The sequence below is a fragment of the Daphnia pulex genome, chromosome 6 (assembly GCF_021134715.1).
Source record: "Daphnia pulex isolate KAP4 chromosome 6, ASM2113471v1".
Taxonomy (NCBI): Eukaryota; Metazoa; Arthropoda; class Branchiopoda; order Diplostraca; family Daphniidae; genus Daphnia; species Daphnia pulex.
In genome coordinates, this window is record NC_060022.1 from 1,591,887 (window position 1) to 1,613,699 (window position 21,813).

The window sequence follows — 21,813 nt, forward strand, 5'->3', positions numbered from 1 at the left end:
AAAGATGCGGAACTATATGTCACATGAAGGAGCTAAAGTCCTTCTTTAAAAACTGGATAGGAAACAAACGGTAAGTATTGGTGACCATTTTTAAGTAGTGCGCTTGCTATAGGATGCTAACGGATCGGAAAAATCATAACAATCGAATACACACCGGAAAGTTTAACACGTGTTACTACCGAGAGTTCACTGCTGGAAACGGTAACTGAACGAATTGAATCTCGAGAAATGTTTGATTAACAAAAAGGTTTATACGCACAGCGAAGCTTCAAAAGTGAACAATAAAATCGAAAATTAAAGCGTAGCTGTTAGACTATAACGGAACGGTGAAATTATCTTGCACACTATAACCCCAAAATGTCATTGTAAATCAAAAGGTTGCTCATGTGATTATTTCATTTGTAACTCGTGAATGAACTGCAGCCGTTATTACAGGGTTAGAAAATGGCAAGCGTAATAATAAATTAGTTTTAAAGCTCTCAATATAGATGATGGGGGTTAGTTCGGTTACAGGTCAAACAGGAAATCATTAATAATTGAATGCGCATGTTTCATAGAAAATTCCGTTGATTGTTCAGTCGCCGGCGAAATATTTGCCCTCACGTAACTCCATTCATATGGTGATAATACATCATCTTTTTGTGGTCGTACTCTCCTGGCGGAGTTGGCGTCGTTGATAAATTTACTTTGACGAAGAACGGCCCTGATAAGGATAGCGAGGGCGAGGGCGAAGGCGGCGGCGAAGGCGGAAGCGAAGGCGGAAGCGAAGGCGACGGCGACGGCGGGTCGATCGTTACAGCAGGGACATCAGTGGCGGCCACCTTTGTAAGATCCGGCTCATCGGTGACGATGACAATCTTGTGACTGTCATCGTGATGTTTCTTGACTTCGTTGAATGCTGCCAGCAGAGATAGAATGGTGTTCATGTTGTTGTTGTTGCTGTTGTTATCATTATTGTTGTTGCTGCTGCTCTCCTCTTGTTGTTGTTGCTGCTGTTGAGCTGTCGCCACTGCCGTGCTGGAAGTCACTGCGGATGCCAATGCGAATGCTGCCGCTGCACCCAAGAACAAGGCGATCGGGACGATGGCCAAGAATATCGGACTGAAATCCACGTGAGTCAGCCCAGTCGGCGGGTGATAGTAATTGTTGTGTGTCGCAGGTGGTTGGTGATAGATCACGTGAGTTTCCGGTTTGGCGGGATGCGGATAGGTCTTCTTCGGGTACGAGGCCAAAGCTGCAGCTTGATTCAGGCAATCGAACATTTAACAAAAATTTGAAATTTGAACGGAAGGATATGCTGAACTTACAGTCGGTTTCCTTTGATTGAAGCTGGCTCACATCCAGAATGGGGGTGATGCCGGAATAGATAGGAAAGTGTTGCTCGTGATTGTCTGCGACTCCCGGTTCCAGCAGCTGCTGTTGCGGCAAGTCCGATTTTGGGGGTATCGGGATAAACGTCGGCTCCGTAACTGTTTGCGTGAGCGGATGCCAGATGTTTTGGTCCAACGGATCATGATGCTCCTGTTGTTGTTGTTGCTTACTCGTTGTTTCGTGATACGGTGGGCCGGGCTTCAAATGGACCGGCTCTCGGAAGTGTTCCGGTAGTGTACGCTCATTACTGTTCGCTTGGTCGTAAGATTGTTTCAGTTCCGCAACGTTTGGGCCTGAAACAAAACAGAAAATACGCCCATGCATATTGAAATAAAGGCGTCAAAACCAAATGGCTTAAGGGCGGTAAATTACTAAATGGGGTGCTGTGCTCAGAAATATCGTTGTTGTTGATGGCGACGTTGGAGAGATGGAAGGGAAAATCGTCTTCCGTTTCGCGAGGAATCGCAGATGACGCTGTTCTCGTGTTGTACGGCGGCCAGGTAGTTGACGTTGCAAATGGAGGGCCCCAGAAAGGATGAGAAGGCTTTATTTTTATCACCGGAGCTTCTGTTGAATTATTTCTCAATATTATTCAGTCTCGTTTGAGCGGACAAATAATATTACACCGCACTCATAACTGTGCATAGAGAACTTACCTGAATTTTTCGTAGTGGGCGGATTGGCGATGGCCAAGAAGTCCTCATCTGAAATGTCGCATAAAATTATAGTTGCACCTTCAATTTGTAGCGTGTCAAAATTAATTTCTCCTTATTACCCAATGGCCTGTGCTCTTCAGAGTCTTCGATGTTGTCCTCTTGGCTGTTTTTCAAAGGATTCTGTCTCGTAGTTGGTCTCGTGTAAAACCTTGGTCGAGGTGACGTAGTGGCGATAGGAGGACCCCAGAAAGGTTTTGAATGCTTTCTTTTTTTCTTAGGTGCGCTGCCTTCTTTTTAAATCCAATGTAAAAATTAATTCTGAATGAAAAATGAATAAAAGATGGTGGACTTGCCTGATTTTCTAACAGGTCGATTGACTTTTTCCTTGCTTGTAGGTGCTGGCGGATTAGTGGATTTCCGTGGTCGTGAAGTGGTGAACTTGAAGCCGGGGAACAGTTCCTCGACGAGTTTTGCGATTGGATAAGGCTGCTGATCATTGGCGAGCTGTTGCGGAGGAATTATCTTTTGAGTCTTGACCGTATGCAACAGTTTCAGATCGTCAGGATGGTAAAATTCCAAATCCGGTTTCTCCTGCGATTCGGGTTTGCGAATAAACTTGGTGGCATTAAAAAGCCTGTCAAAAGGATTTGGCCAAAGACGACTCGACTCTGTGATTATTTCTATGCTGGAAACAGTCTGAGAGCAGTAGACTAACATCAACAGGAATATCAGTGAATTTAATTCCATGTCTTACGTCTCATCATTATGTTATTCGCGTGAGAGATAAAGTCTACACTAAGACCGACTTGGAGTGCTGCGGAGTGACTGAGCTCTTGATGCATCCAAAGTGTTCATTTTATATAATAGTCAAGCAAGCTCCTCCTCCTTCGTCAATTATCCAATTGTCCCTAAATGTTATTGCTGCCGTTATACAGTTCCGACTGCTTGTATCATAATTTACAAAAGCCTTTGTGCTATTTGGTCGTTAACAATAGTGTGTGCCAAAAGTAGAGGACGCGTACCGCATGACCGGATTAGTACATCTATTGTATTGATAACAGAAGGCCTCCGTCAGATTTGCTGCTGTACAATGTGCGCTTCGAAACCCATATGATAGATTTTGGAAGTGCAATCGGAGTTACTTTGTTCTGGAAATTTATTTTTAGATGGAAGAATTGCAGAAAGAAACATCTACTTTGTACAAAGAAAAGTAGGTTAGTTCCTGAACGCGTGTATCGGGATCACGAGACCATTTCAAAGTAAGAGAAGAGATTATCAAACGGTATTATTTCAGTAAAATGTCAGATTTTTCGATTGTTTATTAAGCTATAAACATCAATCCCACTCTCAGATGTCAGAATTTTTATGTTGAGTAATTTACGTGTCCTAATTTTTGATTTACCAACAATTGCAACATTGCAAACGACATTGTTTACTTTGCTATTATCAATTTCTATGTCTTTGATTGTAAGTTAGATTATTACAGCAATGTCGTAGCATAATGGTTAGCGTGTTCGGCTAGCAATAAAAAGGTTAAGAGTTCGAATCTACCTAACGGCAATTTCTCAATGGAATGGAATAACCTTCTAATCGGTTTGACTTGACCTGTTTGAGATAGATAATGGGTCCTACTCCACCCTGGATACACGGGTTGTGAATCGCAGGACTAAATCAAGGACTACATTTTGCTTGCTCTGCTCTCCTTCTAAAAAACACTTGTTGCAGCTTGTTGTCAAGACAATTCCGCGCATACTTCAGCATTGCGCGGAGTGGCGACATTGTTTACATGCCGTACGAACCTTAAGAGTCGAATTCAGAAGTCTGATGGAGCCAACTAATGATCAATATGATATTGTAAGTAGAATTGTTTTTTTTGTATGATGAATCCTAGTTCATTTAAATGATATCATATTCATTCCCCATGTTAACAGGCAATTATTTTACCAGTTTACAACGCAAGCAGCTGGCTTCCAGATTGTTTCCGTTCAATAGCATGTCAAGTCAAAAACAAACTGAAAGTTGAACTCAGTGTTTTTGATGATGGATCAACAGATGACAGCTTAGATGTAATAGAAAAGTGGCAGCCAGTACTAGAAGCTGAAGGTTTCAAAGTTTTGGTTGGCGGCCACAAAGAACCAGCACCTAAAGGAGGTACAGGCTCAAATTTTGTACTAAGCAATTTATTTCAGATTGAACTGTTATTTTTTTTTTAACCTTGTAATCTGTAATCTTTCTAGTTGGTTTTGCTAAAAATCAGAGTATCAAACAGAGCACAGGGAAATTTCTTTGCTTCCAAGATAGTGTAATTATTGATTAACCATTACCATTGCATTTTATATGTTTCAAATAACCAAATACATTGTTTGTAGGATGACATGATGAAGCCTGAAAGGTTGAATCTTCAATATAATGCCAATTTGGAGCAGCCAGATTCTGTGAGTAAAAGAATTGCTTGAATAAACTTGATTTAAGGAGTCTCTTCAGATAATAGGTAGTAAATTTGAACGCGATCCACCGGAATCCACCGTAAGATACACTCATTGGGCCAACAGTCTAACACCAGAGCAACTTAATTATCAAGTACTCACTTCTCATGGACCCACAGTTATCATGCCTACATGGTTCTGTTCACGAGAAATTTTCAACAGGTACGTCATACCATTTTTATTACAATATAAATAGTTTTTGCCATAATTTTCCTGCTAAACAGGGTCGGGGGGTTTGACGAGAAAGGAAAGGGAACGCCAGAAGATTTAATCTTCTTTTATCGACATCTAGATTTGAAAGGACGGATATACCGAGTTGACGAAGTACTTTTAGTTTACCGCTACCATCCAGACCAGACCACCTTCTCTATCGATGAGTCAGTTTTATAATAAATACAAAATCATAGTTTAATTTAACATTCCACCTATTTCACAGGAAAGTTATCTGGGATTTGCGTTTGAAGCGTCTAGAACGGCAGTACTTGGAAAAGTGGACTAATGGCTTCACAATTTGGAACGCCGGGAAACAAGGGCGTCGATTATACCGTTCCTTGCAAGAGCAATATCGAACGAGAGTTGTGAGCTTCTGCGATGTTGATGTGAGAAAGATTCAACAAGGAAATTACATCTATGAAAATTCGGAATTGCGCCCGAAACCCAAAGTACCCATTGTGCATTTCACCAACGCTAAACCACCGTTCGTTATATGTGTGAAAATGGTAAATCGCATTTTTTCAGATTCTTGTTCGTACAAATTTAGATTTTATTTGCCAATTTTTTTTGCATTCAGGACCTGACGAAAGGAGAGTTTGAAAAAAATTTGCATTCACTCAATTTGATTGAAAATGTCGACTATGTCATGTTCAGTTAAGGGAAAATTAGACGAGGCTCAATCATCTGACTCCTAATAAAAAGTAAATATTTCATCAGTAATTTAGCGTCGTGAATATTAAACAATTGATTTTACCAATGGTATGTCACCGTAGTTTCGTACTCCACCACGGGTTCTTCCCCATCACATTCTTCCTCGTCTTCCTCAACTATCTCGAACTTGCCTCTGCTGTGAAGTTTGGGTTTAGGATCTGCAAATTCATTGGACTGTGTAATAACATTTGAATAACTTTAAAGAGAGAAGATTAAATGTTTTGTACCCAGCAGCTCAACCGTAATTTCGGAAGCAAGAGACATGTATGTTATTCGCCCCTGCATGTAGTCTGATACTTCGGGATTATAATTTTCAGATAATTCCAGCACCTTAAAAAGGTAAATTTCAATGAATTCGCTTACGGAAAAATGGAAAAAATTTAAATTACTTTGAAGGCAATAAGATCGTTGACTCTAGGAAGTCCTTTAATGATTGGAAACGCCAGAGGATCGAGTTTAGCAGGTTCCTGCTTGGCGGGCAAGGGAGCTGGTACTTTAGGAGAGGAAGGAATAGCTTTACTAGAAGTAAGGGCTTGTGGAGGTGGAACATTGTTGTAACTAGATGGTATGGCTTTGTCATTAGAATGTCTGGAGAAAACAGCCGAGCGAAGAGAAAGCAAAGCACCCAATTGAGGAGGGACAGGAGTGCTTGCGTTAGTCGGACTTTGATAAATTGCAGGATTCGCAGTGCTTTTGAGATGTTTAGTTTTTGAATTTTCAATATTTGCGCGGTTAGTCTTGTAACCGTTGAATTCTGGTTTATTCAGATCATCAAAGCTATTAATAGGTCTGGCATTCGCATGGCCCACTTTAGACTCAGCATCTTCTCCAGAGTCTGCGTCGAAATGAAAATGCTGGCGTTCCTTGGGTGCAGGTGGAACATACTCCGGTAGACTTTCAAAAGGCTGAAGAAGACTGATATCCACTTCTTTAGACGGAGACTTGTGGTGGCTTTTCCTTCGTCTTCGTCGGCGCTTGCGTTTGGCACCTTCCTCTTCTGATGGCTCCTTACTTGTTAAGTCCAATTCTGTTGTAGCTTCATGTACTTTTGACTCAGTTTCTATTTCAGGGGAAATCACTTTCACAGCTTGCTTCACCACAGACTGTTGCTCCAAAACTGTTGCTTCTTCAGGAGTAGGTTCATAAGTATCTTGTTTAACTTTTTTCTGTTTCTTGTTGACCACTGGTTCTTCAGTCAAAGGTTCAGTAAGCAATAGATTACCAAGATTTTCACATTCAAGAACCTTATCCTCTTTCGATTTCTTTTTTTTCTTTGGTTTTGAAGGTGACGAATTTGCAGCTTCTTCCACTGCTGGTTCAATATTCTGCTGGCTATCTAGAGAATTTACCTTCCTTTTCTTCGGTTCCCTCATACTTACCCTAAAAATTACAATTTTTGTAATACTGAAACCATGTAAATTAAGTTACTTTTTGTCAAACTAGTTACCTGAGCAAATCCCTGTCTTGCAGTATACGCGCCGTTTCTCTGCAATACAACTGAGCATCATCGAGCCACAATTTATGGCAACTGACTGAATATTTGTTGTCAATGTAATCAATGACATCTTGAATCGTATTGATTACAGATAAATCAATAAAAAGCCAAAATTTCTCGTTGTCGGGAAACTCAAGACGGACACGTAAGCTCGCCATTAGATATTTATATCATAAAAGCTGAACTGAAATAGAGGAAAAGAGCACAGCTGTCACAGTCGCAAAGGAGAATCCTTTCAAGTCCAAGTCAAGTTTTTTCAACGTTTCAAAAAAGGCAGACAAATCGTCTGCTAGAGCATGGCTAGAGTCAGCTTCATTTTTTCAGAAGCCTCTTCCCTCTTCTTTTTAAATCTGGGTTTTTTAGAGATGGAACTGGCAGGGGTAAGGAGAGATTGGGGAATTATTATTTTTATATAATTTTATTATAGAGATCGCTCCATACCCCTGTGGGGCAACCCGAAATGAAAATAATAATCGAACTTTTTATTCTTTTTTAATATGACAACTTTGGATCCTTAGCAGACGACAGTAGAAACCAGAAACATTTTAACTTTTTTTCAAAAGTTCCAACAATTTTCATGCATGGTCTCATGCACGTGCCTTACTTAGATTGTTTTACCTTCACCTCTCAGTGAGTTTTTTTATTACAGAGTTAGCAGGTTATCACAAAAGTTTTTTCTTAATCGTCCGAAATGTTTCATGAGCAGGGGTATGGAGAGGTGGGCTCTCGAGACATGGGCTCTCCATGCCCATGTCATGAGTGATGACACAGAAACAACTTCATTGGTTGATTCCAGCTGTTTCACTTCTCTGTTCCAGCTGCTTGAGAAAATGAGGATGCTCAGGTATTAAAGTTCAAAATGTCTTGACTGAATGACAACATATCAATAGTTGTTTATGGGTAGCTTAATTTCTGTATGCCACTCAGTTCTACCTAGCTTCGAAATAGTGGTGTTCATATTGTGAAACATTTGTAGTTGAAATAACATTTTTACAGATGGCAATGAATTTAATGTATTGTTTTTGTAAAACTTTGAAGATGGAATGTAACATTCTGTGCAGCGTTCTTTTAATGTAAAGATGGGTTTGCAGTGCTGTCTTTCAGTCCGTCAGGCGTAGCAAGGTATGATTGTAAAATTGTCTCAATTAATCTTTGATGCAAATAATTGAGTGGATGACGTTCAGGCCACCTCCCTTCAGACCATCCTCAATTAACATTTGTTGACTGCTGCATCAACACAGCTACTTAATTAAAGGTTAATTTATTTTGTAATTCCTAAAAAAGTTATGTTTTTTTCAGTGATTATCTCAACTGTTCACATTCAGAGTGCTATATAGAAGTGCTGATATTTAACCTCAATATTTAAAGATTCAATATTGGCTTGCTCTACTATTTCCTATTTCACACCATTTGATTATAATTTGTTAACGTCTTGATTGCTTTTTTCCCAACAGGTTTGTGAAGATCAGCTTCATCTAAAAGTGAGAACTCTAATTCTATCGCATCCCTAACCCTAAGTTGAGCTCCTGGTCCTGGTCTTCTAGCGTTTTCGCCATGGCTCCTTATTAAACTACGGTGAGTTTACAACTATTGGTCTATTTTCATCGATATACTTATATTGACCGTGTCTTTTGCTGGATGTTCGATTTGGATGCTCCACCGTTTGCACATTCAAAGTGGTGCCAGTTGCTTAAAGGAGTCGTTTGCTTACATTTCAATCGCCCAAGATGTCTGCCCAACATTTACAGCTCATCCAGCTTCTTACAAGCAGACTACTATACACATACTAATCCTACACTTAACGCCCTGTACTAACTACTACACATAGTACGAAATTAGATTTTGAGCAGAGGAAGCTGTCGGCTTTATCGCCGCCAAAAAATAATCGAACTCTTGTTTCAGTAACAATTTTCTAAATGGCTTTGGCAGTTTGGGGACTGTCTGAACAACTGACTGCGGCTTGGGCGGTAAAAAAAGGCTAAATTTCTGAACAACGTTTCGCAAATGTGAAATATTTTCTTAGAGGTAATGACTTTTTCTTTTAATTCTTCGTTTTTTGATGGTCGTTCACATGCAGAGTTCTGACGTAGATTTTATCGGCCGTAGCTATTAACGTAATCTTGTGAATTTTCTCGAACTAACCAACTATCATAATTTATTTTTAAATATTTTTAAAGAATCAGTCTTATGAGTTAATGATTTTCATACATTCCTGTCGTAGCATTTAGAACTTTTCACTTATCGGACTGCCCTCTGCAATTCTGAATGTGTCGTAGATTCGAATAAGCTCTCAATGTATTCAATTCAGATTCCGCACTACGCAGTTAATAATTTCGATAAGAATCCATGTCTGTGTTACCTTCCCCTAAGAAATGTATTCGCGCACTTCACGTGCACATAATGTGTAATTTTCACACGACACACAAAAGAAAAACTTAAAGTAGGATCTAAATAAGTCTATTTGATAGAATGGAAAATATGCTTTAAATGAAGACCTGCTAGGCCGAGAGACTGCTGCGTTACAGGTCTTATTTTTTTAACCGGATTGTGGAGCAGGATGTCCAGCCATAGTTTTCGCAATCCAGTCCAGGTAAGCGGAGACTCGGGTGTACACGGCAGGAGCGTTAGGATCATTACACTGCTGAAGACTGCCAGAAAAGAAGCTAGCGATACCTACCTGGACTCCGTTAACCAGAATCGGACCACCTTCGTCATCCTAGTTCAAAGGTTCACGAATAATTTTTTTTTTTTATGTGTACTTTTCCCCTTTTGTTTAGTTAACGATATGTAAAATATTCTCTTTTAACTAGGGTATTAAGAACTGACCACGCAGATGGAGCTAGTGGTTCCGCCGGCACACAGCATAGAGTTAACGTTGAATAAGCTGCCCCAATTTTGGCTGCAGATTTGATCACCGAGAACTTGGACATTGGCCACCTTCAATGTGTCTGAACTGAATCCTCCTTTTCGTTAAAAAATCAAGTAAAATTATTATTTAATCATTTTAGCACACAACTCAACTTTATCTAAATGAAAATTTTTACCATCCGATGTTAGTCCCCATCCAGTAATTATGCCGTTGGTATTATTAACAATTGCTAGGGTTTTTATGGCTGCTTTGGCGATTGGCTTCGTCGTTGTTTTAGTTGTTGGCTTCGTTGTTGTTTTGGTGGTCGTCTTCGTTGTTGTGGTGGTTGGCTTTGTTGTTGTGGTGGTTAGTTTCGTAGTGGGTTTAGTTGTAGTCTTGGTTGTAGTGGTTGGTTTCGTAGTAGTCTTGGTTGTAGTGGTTGGTTTCGTAGTAGTCTTGGTTGTAGTGGTTGGTTTAGTTGTAGTTGTTGGTTTAGTTGTAGTCTTGGTTGTAGTGGTTGGTTTAGTTGTAGTCTTGGTTGTAGTTGTTGGTTTAGTTGTAGTCTTGGTTGTAGTGGTTGGTTTCGTAGTAGTCTTGGTTGTAGTGGTTGGTTTAGTTGTAGTCTTGGTTGTAGTTGTTGGTTTAGTTGTAGTCTTGGTTGTAGTGGTTGGTTTCGTAGTTGTTTGGGTTGTAGTGGTTGGTTTCGTAGTTGGTTTAGTTGTAGTGGATTGAGTGGTGGTGGTTTTAACTGTAGTTTTTGGTGTTGTTGTTTGAGCTGGTGTTGTGGTAGTTGTAGGAGCTGGTGTTGTGGTAGTTGTAGTAGCTGGTGTTGTGGTTGTTGTAGAAGTTGGTGATGTTGTGGTTTGAGCTGCAGTTGACATTGAAGTTATCGGACTTTGGGTTGTTGCTTCCGTCATTGGTGGTGCTGTTGTTGTTTGTTGTGTAGGAAGTTGGACGGGTGTAATTGTCGTTACAGGTGACGTTAAAACTATTATGGCGACGTCATTAACCTAATTTTTCATGTTTAGGAAATGCTGTATTGTAGGTAGCACTTAAGAACGTTTAAATACCGTGAAATACTTACATAACCGGTAGAAACGATCGAGAAGTTTTCATGAACGATGAATTCTGACACGCCTCTTGTTACAGAGTTAGCCCCACCGCCGGTTACGTTCAATGTGTTTAGATACACACCTATGTACCCTTGTTCAGGGGAATTAGCGGCATATCTGACCAATACATAGTCAATGGTAATAAAAAATAGAACATTAAGATTTTGCTCATTGTATGGACATGAAATTATCTCACAAAGCAATGCAGTGGGCTGCTGTCAAGACATAGGAAGGAGCAATTAAGGTCCCAACACAAGCACTCCTTGAGGAAAGTAAACTTGCCTGGAATGGAATATTAATACTTTGAATAACTTCGCTGTGCACTGAATGGCGCTTCTTTAGATGTTTTAATTAAGCATAATGGAGATAATGGGTATTTAAATAGATTACTGTAAATGGATATTGACCAGATTGAGCGTCAATTCCACCGATGATTCTCATGTTGGAAAGCTCATTTCCTAATGCAATCGAATTAAAGGTGATTATTTTCAAACAATTTTCGTGTTATTTCAATGTTGCAAGTAAAATGTAAGGTCCACTGTATAATGCTAAAAATTTACATTACCTATGGAAATGCTGGATACAGAATTGGAATACGCTGATCCGATAAAGAAAAAGAAGAATGTAACCTAATATCATTCAAGTATAATTTTACATAATTCAAGAAAGAAAAAAAATAATCTTTTCTATTTATCTTACCCAAAAATTTAGACGCATGTTTAAAGTGTCGAGCGGACCTCAAAATGTCAGGAGCCAGGGAAGACGCTCAACTAATCCATTGCTGCCTAAGGTACCCCCTTAATATATTTGAAATTCATCCATAGTTGACCCGGGTTAACGTATGTTGCTTGTGGGTGTAATAAGAGCTGTGTCTTTTCGTCATAAACTATGGCGCACAAATTAGAGGGCTTGAAGTTGAATATTTGGGCGGTCTGCACAGCGAAAAGGCGGTGTTAAATACTTTGTGGTGCTGTTTCATTGGTAGATTTTGTTTCCCCCCGCCTTACGTGAAATGTTGAATCGATTTTGCTTTGCGTGACGCAGGTTCACTCACTAACAGCTATATGTTACTGTCTGTTCAAACGTTGAAATGACAGAAGTTCTGGCTTAGGTCATTAATATGATGGACGGATATGTTGCCGGTTAAAAAAATAACGCAGAAACTGTCATACCAGTTTATGTTATAGACTTCTGCTTACCAACGCTCTACTAAATTCTTTCGAAGGTGATAAATGTTGTGCGTTTGCCGCGCTTTGCATGTCGCAGTTTTGTGCGTTTGCTGTCCATTCGAACGTTTCGAAATGACAGAAGTGGTTTGTCTCACTTACTTGATGGACACATCCTGTCGGATATGTTGCCGGTAAAAAAAATATGGAAAAATTGTCATGTCAGATTCGATTAGGGACTACTGCTACCGTACGCTCTACTAAATTCTTTCGAAAATGATAAATGTTGTTCATTTACCACATTTTGCATGACGCAGGCTGCAGCTTTATATTATTTACTGTACTAACGTTTCAAAATGATAAGAGTTTTGGTTTAGGTTGTCAACTTGACAACTTGTAATATGCTCACGCATATGTTGTTGTGGTTGCCAGTTGAAAACACACGCAGATGTTGTCAAGTCCAATTAGCGATAAGGTTGCGAGCTGCTGATGGTTACCATACACGCGACTGACGAAACCTTATTTTTCGAAACCGGTAAACTTTAACAGAACTAAAACAGAAAAAGAGGCTTTTCACCATTGCAGCACGAAATATGCAGTATACTGTATACTGTACGATGATAATAATTGGTATTTACAAGTGCCGTATTAACTTTGTGTCGTATTAAGGTGTATACACTTCAAAATTACACCTTGGTCGATTACAGTGTATTAAAAGGATTCGAAAACAGTAGCACGGAGATGTAGACGACACGTCATGATTTGCAAAATGCTTTTATTGTTTGGAATTGGTCATCGTATAATAGTAATCATTTAACACCTGTGAACCTTTACAGATTCCTCAGTTCAACTTGACATAACAAAATAATCCAACATCAAATAAGTGTTGCTTTAAAAAAGCTACTTTAGGCTGAATTTAATCAAAACTGCATAATAATCAACACTCGATGCTTAATATGAACACAACAATTTCTTATGTGTATTTATGGAAATGTGTAGCTTACACAAGCTGATTTCACTTAACAGCACCAGATTGTTTAGAAGAAGTCATCAATTCACGTACCACTACCAGTTTTACAAATTATTTGAAAAATTCTAAGGCCCTTTCATCCAGGGAGACAAAGTAAGTAAATCATGATAATTTTTGCAATTTATTAAAGATTTCATTCCGAGAATCATCACATCCCTACGTGATGTAAAAGAACATCCTAAGATGCATAAATTTAATATAAGAAAATAATGGAATGTTTCAACTAAAGCATGTTGTTTTGAAATATTCACATAGGCTGCTGTCTACCACATAAGAACTGCTTGGTAGTGTAAATTGCAAACATGAAATTTCTTTGCTCTATTTTGTCTTTACATTTTATATGGACGTGTTCAGCTTACGTGGACTGATTTATAGCATATTTTGTTTTTAGTAAGTCATCAAGCTTCCTATTCTTCTGTATTATTCGTCTAAGTAGTTCTACCTTACCATTGTGTATGTTTTCGACTGTATTCCAGTAAGCAGTTGGGTCGGAGACTCGCAGAGCCCAGAGCCGTTAAACCCCGCCCCCCGTTGTGTGTTATCATGCAGGCACACATGTGCGTCAGCAACGCGACTCCGAATAGGTATAACTAGGTTTAAATACCAGCCGTTTCAGTGCCTTGTATCATCATTTCAATTGCAGAATTGTAGCTGAACTTTTCTTCCACAATCATCGTTATTAAAAACAGCATGTTCTTCTCTAATCATTTTATCTTTAGATCTTTCATACACGAGAAAATGCAAATGAAATCGACTGTAATTCTGACCATCCTGTGGTGTTGCTGGATGATCCAAGACATCTCAGGAAATCCCGTTCAATCATCAGCTATGAGACAATCGTCAACATACGGCCCTCCGTTAACTGAAGCTGAACTCAATTGCATACCAACGTACAGTAAAGCAGGTAAGGAACTCACTTTAACGCTTATTTGATTAAATGTCAGTGAGTTATAACTCATTTAACGTCGATTGTTGCTTTGCTTTGCTTAGCAACCAATCAGGCTTTTTCCGAGGGAAACGATGTCGTACCTATTCCTTTTTTTGATAATAAAAATGCCTATTTGGATCATAAATGGCCTAATGTTACTAATATCCCGTATGTCATCGACTCTACTTTTGGTAATATTGTTATATTTTGTATTTCATTTGATGCAACAGGCTTGCAAGATAAAGCGCTTTTCCATTTTTTAATTTAGATGCAAGCGGACGTTGCGCTATTGGTAATGGCATGAAAGCATATCACAAGAATACTTGCATTCGTTTTGTGCCCCGAACGAATGAAGTTGACTACGTTCAGATCAATAGATTGAATATCACAGCGTAAGTGTTTCAACATTCATTCATAATTGCGTTAAGATTGTTCAATACGTTCTATCGTAAACGATTATTGTTTGTATTAAAAACAAGTTGGAGTTGTTATACACTTGGACTTGGTTACTATAAAGGCTATGGAGCCCACTCTGTCAACTTGTCTCCTGCCTGTTACGCTTCGCAAACCGGTACAGTAATGCATGAACTGATGCATCGTGTCGGCTTTCATCACGAACATACTCGCCCTGATCGCGACAATTATATTAACATCATTTGGTCCAATATTGATCCTAGTGCGTATTTTGTTCAGTTAATAAGTAGAGAAAAATGAACTAACTTTTTTTTTCTTTGATTTCGTTTAGGTTTGCAGTCACAGTATTATGCTGCAAATGATTCAAGTCTTATCCTGAGTTACGACTATGGTGAGTTTAATAGATGTTCCCATTATTTCTTATTCTTAAGAATAAAAATAGAAAAATTATCCGTTTTTGATTGTTTAGAAATGTGGCCTCACTTTTTTTGAAGTAGGCTCTACTTTTATAAGGCTTGTTTCGTCCATACTGTGATGTTTCATTTTGTTCACAGGTTCCGTGATGCACTACGGATTGTCAAATTCAATGACAACCAAAAAAAATGTTAAACGTGCCCTAATAGGACAGCGATACGGATTTAGTAAGGTAAGTTTGAAGAAAATTATGCACCCAAATGTGACCTATTTGAAGCGACTTTGTACTTAGTTAAAACGCGTGGTTGCTAACTGCTAAATTTTTGTTTTGTTCCCAAACAGCTGGATATAATGAAGCTAAACCGAATGTACTGCAAACTTTAGACAGCGTCTTTTTATTGCTTCTCACTGGCTACGACGATAAGATTCCTATTGAAGACTTCACCATCCACGTATAATATCTTTTTATAAAACTTTACAAAAAAAGTTTTTAGCATTTATAATTGTATTACTATGTTTTGGTGCAGGATATTTTCTCTTTTCATTGAATGCTTTTAATTTATCCTATCTTATCTCTAATACATAAAGTAGTTGGTTGCACTTAAATCATATAAAGTTTTCTTTTGGAGCGAGAAAAATGCTTTCCTCGCCCGGTTTTTTAAAGCTCACTATTATTAAAATATTATGGTGATCAAGTGGAAGCTTCAACCTTTTATAGGAATAATTGGCTTTTTAAGTTGGCGGCTGGACATCACTAAAATTTTTATAAGTATTACAACTTTCGCTTCAAATTTTTTGAAATATCGTTAGTACTTAAAAATTTTGTTTACAGGAAATTCAGTTAGTGTAAAATATCATTTTTATCAAGAGAGTCGGTTTTCGGAGTGCACTATGCCACATTTGGGTGAAATTGCAAGTAAGTGTTTGTTTGACTATTTCATTTGGTGGCAATGTTTGGTCAGGAAATCCAATTTCTAACTTCATGCATCTAGTTTTCGAAATTCATTAATTGTTACTGACTAGCATTTATCAAGCAATTGTCCTGTCGATGCATGGCGATTTGTTTGTACTAACCTTTTTATTTTTGCAGATTTGAGGCCAGAGCCAGCCTTCATAAACCACACAATATGCAAGTTTTGCTTGTGCGGGTGTTAACTGTTAACCTGCCATCAGCAACAATCTCAGTATCATCGCTTGGGTAATTATTTCCTTTACTTTTATTGACCTGTGACCTACTAGATATTTTAATGCTGCATTACCTGCATCAATGCAGTGTATTACATGTAAACCTTTAATTCTTTCATTTATTAACAATTAGGGTTTACCCAGTCTCATTTTTAACTTTTTCTGAGTTGTTCAGCAGAACTTATTGTTTTTGAAAATACTTATTTGTAACCCATTTTCTATTTTTATTTAGATAAAAAGAATCCCATTGCATTGGGAAAACTACCGATGTCAATCGAGTTACGGATATCTCTGTTTCTCCTTTCTTTAAATGCACTCGTCTCCTACGCCCATGCCACGTGAATGTGGGGATATTCACGAGGACACCCTTTTTCCTATATCCCGTCTGGCGTAATTTTACTCTTCAGCGGATGGATGGAGCAACTGACTTAGATGCCTGACTGTATTTCCCATTCATAAAGGTAGGACAAAATTGTTCTATTCTTCCTTTTTGACATTTATGGGTCGCGTTGATTATAAATCGTTACGTAGTCGGAATATGTTTATTCCTAAGCTAGGCGGTTCTGACTGCAACTATTTTCTCTCTCCGTTTTTATTTTTTCTCAGTAAGGGTTCACTAAAAATCTTATTTGTCGAACGACTGCAGATCAGGCTTGTTTTTGTACCTCACCACTTTTTCTGTGGGTAAATCATCACATTCGAAAATATTTGAACTTTAAACACCTTCAAACAAAGTGCAACAAGACAATTTTTTTACCAAGAGAGACCTGCCGCCACACCGGCATCTCCTCGTCTGTGCTTCTTAGATTCTTTTTAGGTTATTACAGTAAAGCCAATGTAATAGTAATAGTCCGTTACAGAGCTCTGCACTAAAAATTTCAATTTAACTGAAAGGTTGTTTTCTAAAAAGAAACGAATAGCAAAGGACACTTTTGTGGCTGATGAATATGTCCTGATAACCATCCACTCACGAAAGAGTTTCATGGACTCGGGACATGCTCAGCAGCTGAGTATCCACACAGTCGACAGTCACACTATAACACGCACTCCATCACGGTGCCAATCCACACCTTTCGATTCGGGGCGTGATGAAATCCGTGGCTCGGTTTTTTAAATTTTATTTAAATATAAAAGAGTGTCATCAAAAGCATCGGGCGACGAAAAGGGAAGGACAGTTCCATCACGCAGCTCTGCTGCTTTGTTGTGTCGGTTGGGTCCTTCTTTTATTATTAGTTATGCACGAGGGCGTGTAGTTATATAGTCGTTCTATCAGCATCACACATTCTTTTTCAGTCCATCTATCATCGTTTCTACTTCTATTCTAGATCTTATCAATTCCAAGATCATCAATTTTTTTTTCTTCTTCTCAATTGGATAAACTTAAATGGAAATGAATTTTTTTCCCCCGATTTAGTGATTAAAACAAGATGGAAACACACACACACAAAAAAGGAAAATTCTCTTTTCATATTTTTGATTTGAGGTAAAGCCGCAGGAGGCAGCGCAGCCGAACAAGGGGAACGTGCGTCCGCATCCATCCGTTATTTTATAGTAGGACTCGTTCCGCTCATTAACTTCTCTTTTACCTTTTTGTTTGGGGGGGCCCCTTTAAGCCTTTTGTCTGCAGCTCCACTGTCCTTGATGGGCCAAACGAAACGTTAATATACGATCGAGAATGTAATAAGGGATGAAAAAGAAACGATTGTAAAAAATTTTCAGATGGAATTTCTGTTGTGTTTTTTACAGAACGAACGCCATCACTCCGCTGTTGTTATATTCTGGGTGGGTACGGGCATTCTACCGTGATTGCAGGACAGCATCACGCCGCTATTATTATTATAACTCTATGCAATCAAACTGCCATTTTAGTTCTCTCTCTCTGAACCAGGAAAAAAGCGAACACACCAAAAAGTCTATTTCTTTAACTGCAAAATAAGACAAACAAGCGCAGTTGGAGGCCATCAAGGGGAGAGACCACCCTTACGCAGAATAAGATTTATGTCTAGCGCCCACTCGCGTGATTTATTTCACTCTTTCACTTTCGTAAAAGGACGCAGTGTGTCTCGCAACGGCAATTGTTTGTTCCAACAACATTTCCACGTTGTCACAATAACGAGAAACGTGACCGTTACGTCAGCCGGGAATGTATATTGAAATACAAACATTTTTGAGGGGCCTCTTTTGTGTCGTTCACCTGCATATGTATACGGTCATAAAGACGTCAAACATCCATCCAGCACACAAATATAGAGATGTAGCGTCACACAGCGAGAGAGAAACAACAATTAACTGACCCTCAGCATAAACAATTAATCATCTAATATTTGCTCTTGCCAGCAGCAGGTTACACTGTTATTACGACGACTGGTGGTGGTGGTCTTAAATGTTCTTTACACACATCACACGCGACCATCAGATAATGTACACACATAAAAATATGCGCTAGTGTATACATACTATATAGGGGGAAAACAGTTCCTGCATAAACCCAACATGTGCGCTAGGCAGTTAAATAAATTCTGGGGAAAAGCGTTAGGAATTTATGGGAACTTTTTTTGTTTGTGTGTCACGACATCAGTTGACATGTCTATTACCCCCCTTCAACCCGTCTATTTGTGATGCTATATGTAGGCCTACACGTGTAAAAGTTGAGACGTTTGGCTCGCACCTGGTCGTATCTTCACAATTCTGTCACGGAATGGCTCACCTGATTTACGTCGTCATTAGCCAAGGATTTCGTAGGGGAGATGCTATTAGAAAGGGGGGGGGGAAGAAAACAAGTGATGTAGAAGCCATCAGACAATAATCAGCTTTACTCATTGTGTAGCTGTCTAGCTCCGCGCGAGTGCACCGACTGTGGAATGCCAAAACCGGAACGAATGGATATTATGGACTCTCTCGGCTGTTATAAGAGTATATGGGGCTACTTTCCGTCTAATAAATACACTGCTGGCAAGGCCATCAAGTGGGGTGGAAATACATGACAGTGTAGCAAGACGTGTGTAGATATCCGACACACATACAGCCGAGCATATAAAAGATTTGTTGCTATACGTTTCGGCTGGATGAGATGCGGATGTGTGAGACTATAATAACGCGCGGGGGCTATGGCGACGTCACGCTTTGTCTGATTATTATTACGATTATTATGTAGTGAACTATACTGCGGCTAGTGAGAGCCAGCATACAATTAGCACTCTATATCAGCCATCACGTATAGTATTTTGAGGCGATGGGCCGGAAGTGGATGGATGATGACTTTTGTCAAGTCTAAATTATCTGAATAGACGAAAAATGAAAAGCAGCTGGTATTTTTCACGTCGAAAAGGGAAAACTAAGTTTTAAAAAATTGGTCAAAACGAACTGGCGTGCAGAGATGACACTGACGGCCAAAAATAGGGAAAAACCGCCAAGCAGAGAGGGGGGTGAAAAACGGATGTATTCAATTAGCATCGTCTCCCAGTGTCGTCCCCTCTAACCTGTCTATTCTAACTATGATAGACCCAATATTAAAATGCTGCCAGCAGCAGCAGTAGCTCCCACTGACGGAAGAGGACATGAAAAAGAGACCGACGAAAAGGGGGGGGAAATGATGGGGTTCCTCTTCTTTTTCTTTGAAGCTTTTTCATTCCATTTTTGGAACTCGACAAAGAAGAGCACAGCAAGTGCCAAGTGTTTCTGGCTAAGGCCTCAGCAAAGTGCGTGGGGAGAGAGAAATGCCCAGTAGCCTTTTTTGAGCCTTGTCTTAGGCCGTACATTTTGGTTGTTGTTGATGATGATGGCGACCCTTTTGCCGCTGTGTCTGGATGGATGGAACCCTGGGCCCCCCTGACTGACTGGGGCTGTGCTGTCTAGTGGGTGCCACATGACAGGAAACAGGTTCCAAAACATTTGCTGGCTGCTGTTGGCTGCTGCTTATATGGCCCTTTTCATATAGTATAAGCATCCATTTCTACACACATGCAGAGTGAGAGGGGAAACAGGCGTTAGTTTCCACACCAGCCTCCCTCTCACGCGTTTATTATTCCCGAAAGAGTCCGCGCGAGAGTTCCTCCTCCTCCTCTTCGTTGCATACGATAAACAAACGCCGCCCGTTACCGCATTCCAATCTGGCACGCATCAAAAAGAGCCGCAATTTGATTTATTGTCCGTGATGGCACGTCAGTCTGGGCCTATTCCACCAATAGTTTAGACAAGTGCAGAAAACACTAGCGCCACTTTTGAATTGAATAACAAATAATTCTTCCATTTAGTATTCTTTTCTGACATTATGACTCATTAAGAAATAGGGTAAAACGATCGGGTAACTAATAATAGAAGCCTCTTATTATTATAAGAGACCATAAAGGCGAATTCTCAGAATCTATAAAATAAAAAAGGAGATTTTCACTGGGCTGTACAGCCCGACCAAGTCTTAAATTGTGGCTTATAGTGTATATGTCGCATGAGCGGGTTCGATTAGAGTGTCGGTGACTCGCACCAACGCCTCTTTCATCGTATTAGAACTTTTTATCCCGTGTGCGGCGTCCCCTTGTGTCGCTCCTGTCCATTTCCACAGCACACCTGCCCCCCTTTGGTTTTGTACAAGACATTTGATATTACCGAGCGGCGGCAGCCCAGAACTGACCGGCGATTACGAATGCGTCATCATCGCCAGCGAACACAAGGCCGAAATAAAAATAATTTCTTCCCTTTCCCTTTTTGGATAGCATTAAAAAAATACTAAATAACATAATCCTCTTCTTTTACATAAACTGGTACTAGTATATAGAGGAAAAGATATTTTTTGATAAGCTCTCGATCACGAAACCTTAGACAAATTTGTCGGTCTATAGTCTTTTATAAGATATCGCTCGGCCGCTTATTCACGCCGTAAACTAAACTTTTTAGTACCGCCGCACGTCGGACGTAGTTTTTTTTTTTTTTGTTTGCGGTTATTCGTAATCCCCGCGGGAATCCCGCGTGAAAAAATTCGTCGGGGATGCACAGACAAAAGACGCGGACACGACCGAGAGATGGCAATGGAGATTGACCAAATTCTTTTTGAATATTAAATAAGGAAAAGTCGAAAATTCATATTAAATAAGGTCAAAAATTTCAATTTGAATTCCATCCCGAGTTAACATCTAATCAAACAAAACAGGAAATAATGACAAACTAATACGGAAAATAATAGCGCAAAATAGTTTTCCTAATACAAATTTCCAAGCGAATGAAAATGAATAGAGACTGAAAGAATTTCTCACCTGGTCGACACATTTAGCAACGCCATCAGAATTATATTATTCAGCCTTTTACATCTAATCATAAATTCTGCATGTGCAGCAGCACCACCGGTGCTAACTGCTAATACAATCCGGCTGCCGGGGCTAATATAATATTAGCGAGGCTTCACTATGTGTACCTATGTGTGCGTTTTATTAGCCGACACACCTACACAATGTCAATACACACACGCAGGGGGGGGGGTCTATAGAAAGAGATCAGGTGTCAGATAGGACCCGATCGATATTCCCATACAGAAATGGGAGAACAACTGTCAATTCGATGCAGATGGATTGAGAATAGGACCGGATAAAACATGAAAATCAATGGCCAACTGTATATAGATGATACAGCACACTGGGGAATAATAAATAAGCGATAGATATGGAAAAAGGTGAAATTGAATAGTTCCAAGAATCCGACAGCCCATCATATGGCCTACATGTGATATATTCTGGTGGATATGTATGATAGACCGACTGCCCTATCTATCCACACCCTTGTGTTCTCCCTCTATGC

At 39.5% G+C, this 21,813-nt stretch overlaps 5 protein-coding genes and 2 long non-coding RNA genes across 9 annotated transcripts; 4 read left to right on the forward strand and 3 right to left on the reverse strand.

The window, feature by feature from the left end:
- Positions 1-231: 231 nt before the first annotated feature.
- LOC124196139 (pollen-specific leucine-rich repeat extensin-like protein 1) lies at positions 232-2,791 on the reverse strand. Its single transcript, XM_046590953.1, has 7 exons — positions 2,782-2,791; positions 2,381-2,737; positions 2,147-2,317; positions 2,028-2,075; positions 1,744-1,938; positions 1,308-1,664; positions 232-1,240 (listed from the first exon to the last, which is right to left on the reverse strand). Exons 1-7 carry the CDS (start codon positions 2,789-2,791, stop codon positions 600-602), a joined length of 1,779 nt encoding a protein of 592 aa, XP_046446909.1. The 3' UTR covers positions 232-599.
- A 726-nt stretch (positions 2,792-3,517) lies between these two features.
- Positions 3,518-7,097, forward strand: LOC124195374 (UDP-GlcNAc:betaGal beta-1,3-N-acetylglucosaminyltransferase-like protein 1). Of its 2 annotated transcripts, none has more exons than XM_046589745.1 (10): positions 3,518-3,881; positions 3,959-4,178; positions 4,265-4,329; positions 4,397-4,462; positions 4,512-4,675; positions 4,738-4,890; positions 4,950-5,232; positions 5,304-5,427; positions 5,500-5,776; positions 6,205-7,097. In XM_046589745.1, exons 1-8 carry the CDS (start codon positions 3,852-3,854, stop codon positions 5,382-5,384), a joined length of 1,062 nt encoding a protein of 353 aa, XP_046445701.1. In that variant the 5' UTR covers positions 3,518-3,851; the 3' UTR covers positions 5,385-5,427; positions 5,500-5,776; positions 6,205-7,097. The 2 variants fall into 2 exon arrangements, with proteins under 2 accessions (XP_046445701.1, XP_046445702.1); XM_046589746.1 differs by lacking the exon at positions 6,205-7,097 and having other exon boundaries at positions 5,500-5,615; positions 5,672-5,775.
- LOC124195373 (coilin-like) lies at positions 5,297-7,090 on the reverse strand. Its single transcript, XM_046589744.1, has 5 exons — positions 6,885-7,090; positions 5,827-6,817; positions 5,665-5,767; positions 5,481-5,595; positions 5,297-5,417 (listed from the first exon to the last, which is right to left on the reverse strand). Exons 1-5 carry the CDS (start codon positions 7,088-7,090, stop codon positions 5,381-5,383), a joined length of 1,452 nt encoding a protein of 483 aa, XP_046445700.1. The 3' UTR covers positions 5,297-5,380.
- Positions 7,098-7,387: 290 nt separating the features above from the next.
- LOC124195469 lies at positions 7,388-9,227 on the forward strand. 2 transcript variants are annotated; one of them, XR_006875207.1, is made up of 7 exons: positions 7,388-7,562; positions 7,639-7,776; positions 7,971-8,054; positions 8,117-8,187; positions 8,387-8,507; positions 8,610-8,759; positions 8,835-9,227. It is a non-coding gene; the product is annotated as an uncharacterized LOC124195469 (long non-coding RNA). The 2 variants fall into 2 exon arrangements; XR_006875206.1 differs by having other exon boundaries at positions 8,610-9,227.
- Positions 9,228-9,283: 56 nt separating this feature from the next.
- On the reverse strand, positions 9,284-11,706 carry LOC124195467 (mucin-5AC-like). The gene is made up of 8 exons (XM_046589894.1): positions 11,592-11,706; positions 11,458-11,521; positions 11,283-11,350; positions 11,089-11,174; positions 10,865-11,009; positions 9,977-10,790; positions 9,759-9,895; positions 9,284-9,648 (listed from the first exon to the last, which is right to left on the reverse strand). The coding sequence occupies exons 1-8, from the start codon at positions 11,607-11,609 to the stop codon at positions 9,469-9,471; spliced, it is 1,512 nt and encodes a 503-aa protein (XP_046445850.1). The 5' UTR covers positions 11,610-11,706; the 3' UTR covers positions 9,284-9,468.
- Positions 9,525-13,703, forward strand: LOC124195470. Its single transcript, XR_006875208.1, has 9 exons — positions 9,525-9,659; positions 9,743-9,914; positions 10,930-11,030; positions 11,093-11,370; positions 11,479-11,535; positions 11,604-11,682; positions 13,085-13,181; positions 13,344-13,478; positions 13,565-13,703. It is a non-coding gene; the product is annotated as an uncharacterized LOC124195470 (long non-coding RNA).
- Positions 13,703-15,450, forward strand: LOC124195468 (hatching enzyme 1.2-like). Its single transcript, XM_046589895.1, has 7 exons — positions 13,703-13,992; positions 14,079-14,207; positions 14,285-14,408; positions 14,496-14,692; positions 14,762-14,821; positions 14,985-15,076; positions 15,187-15,450. Exons 1-7 carry the CDS (start codon positions 13,779-13,781, stop codon positions 15,226-15,228), a joined length of 858 nt encoding a protein of 285 aa, XP_046445851.1. The 5' UTR covers positions 13,703-13,778; the 3' UTR covers positions 15,229-15,450.
- Positions 15,451-21,813: the final 6,363 nt, after the last annotated feature.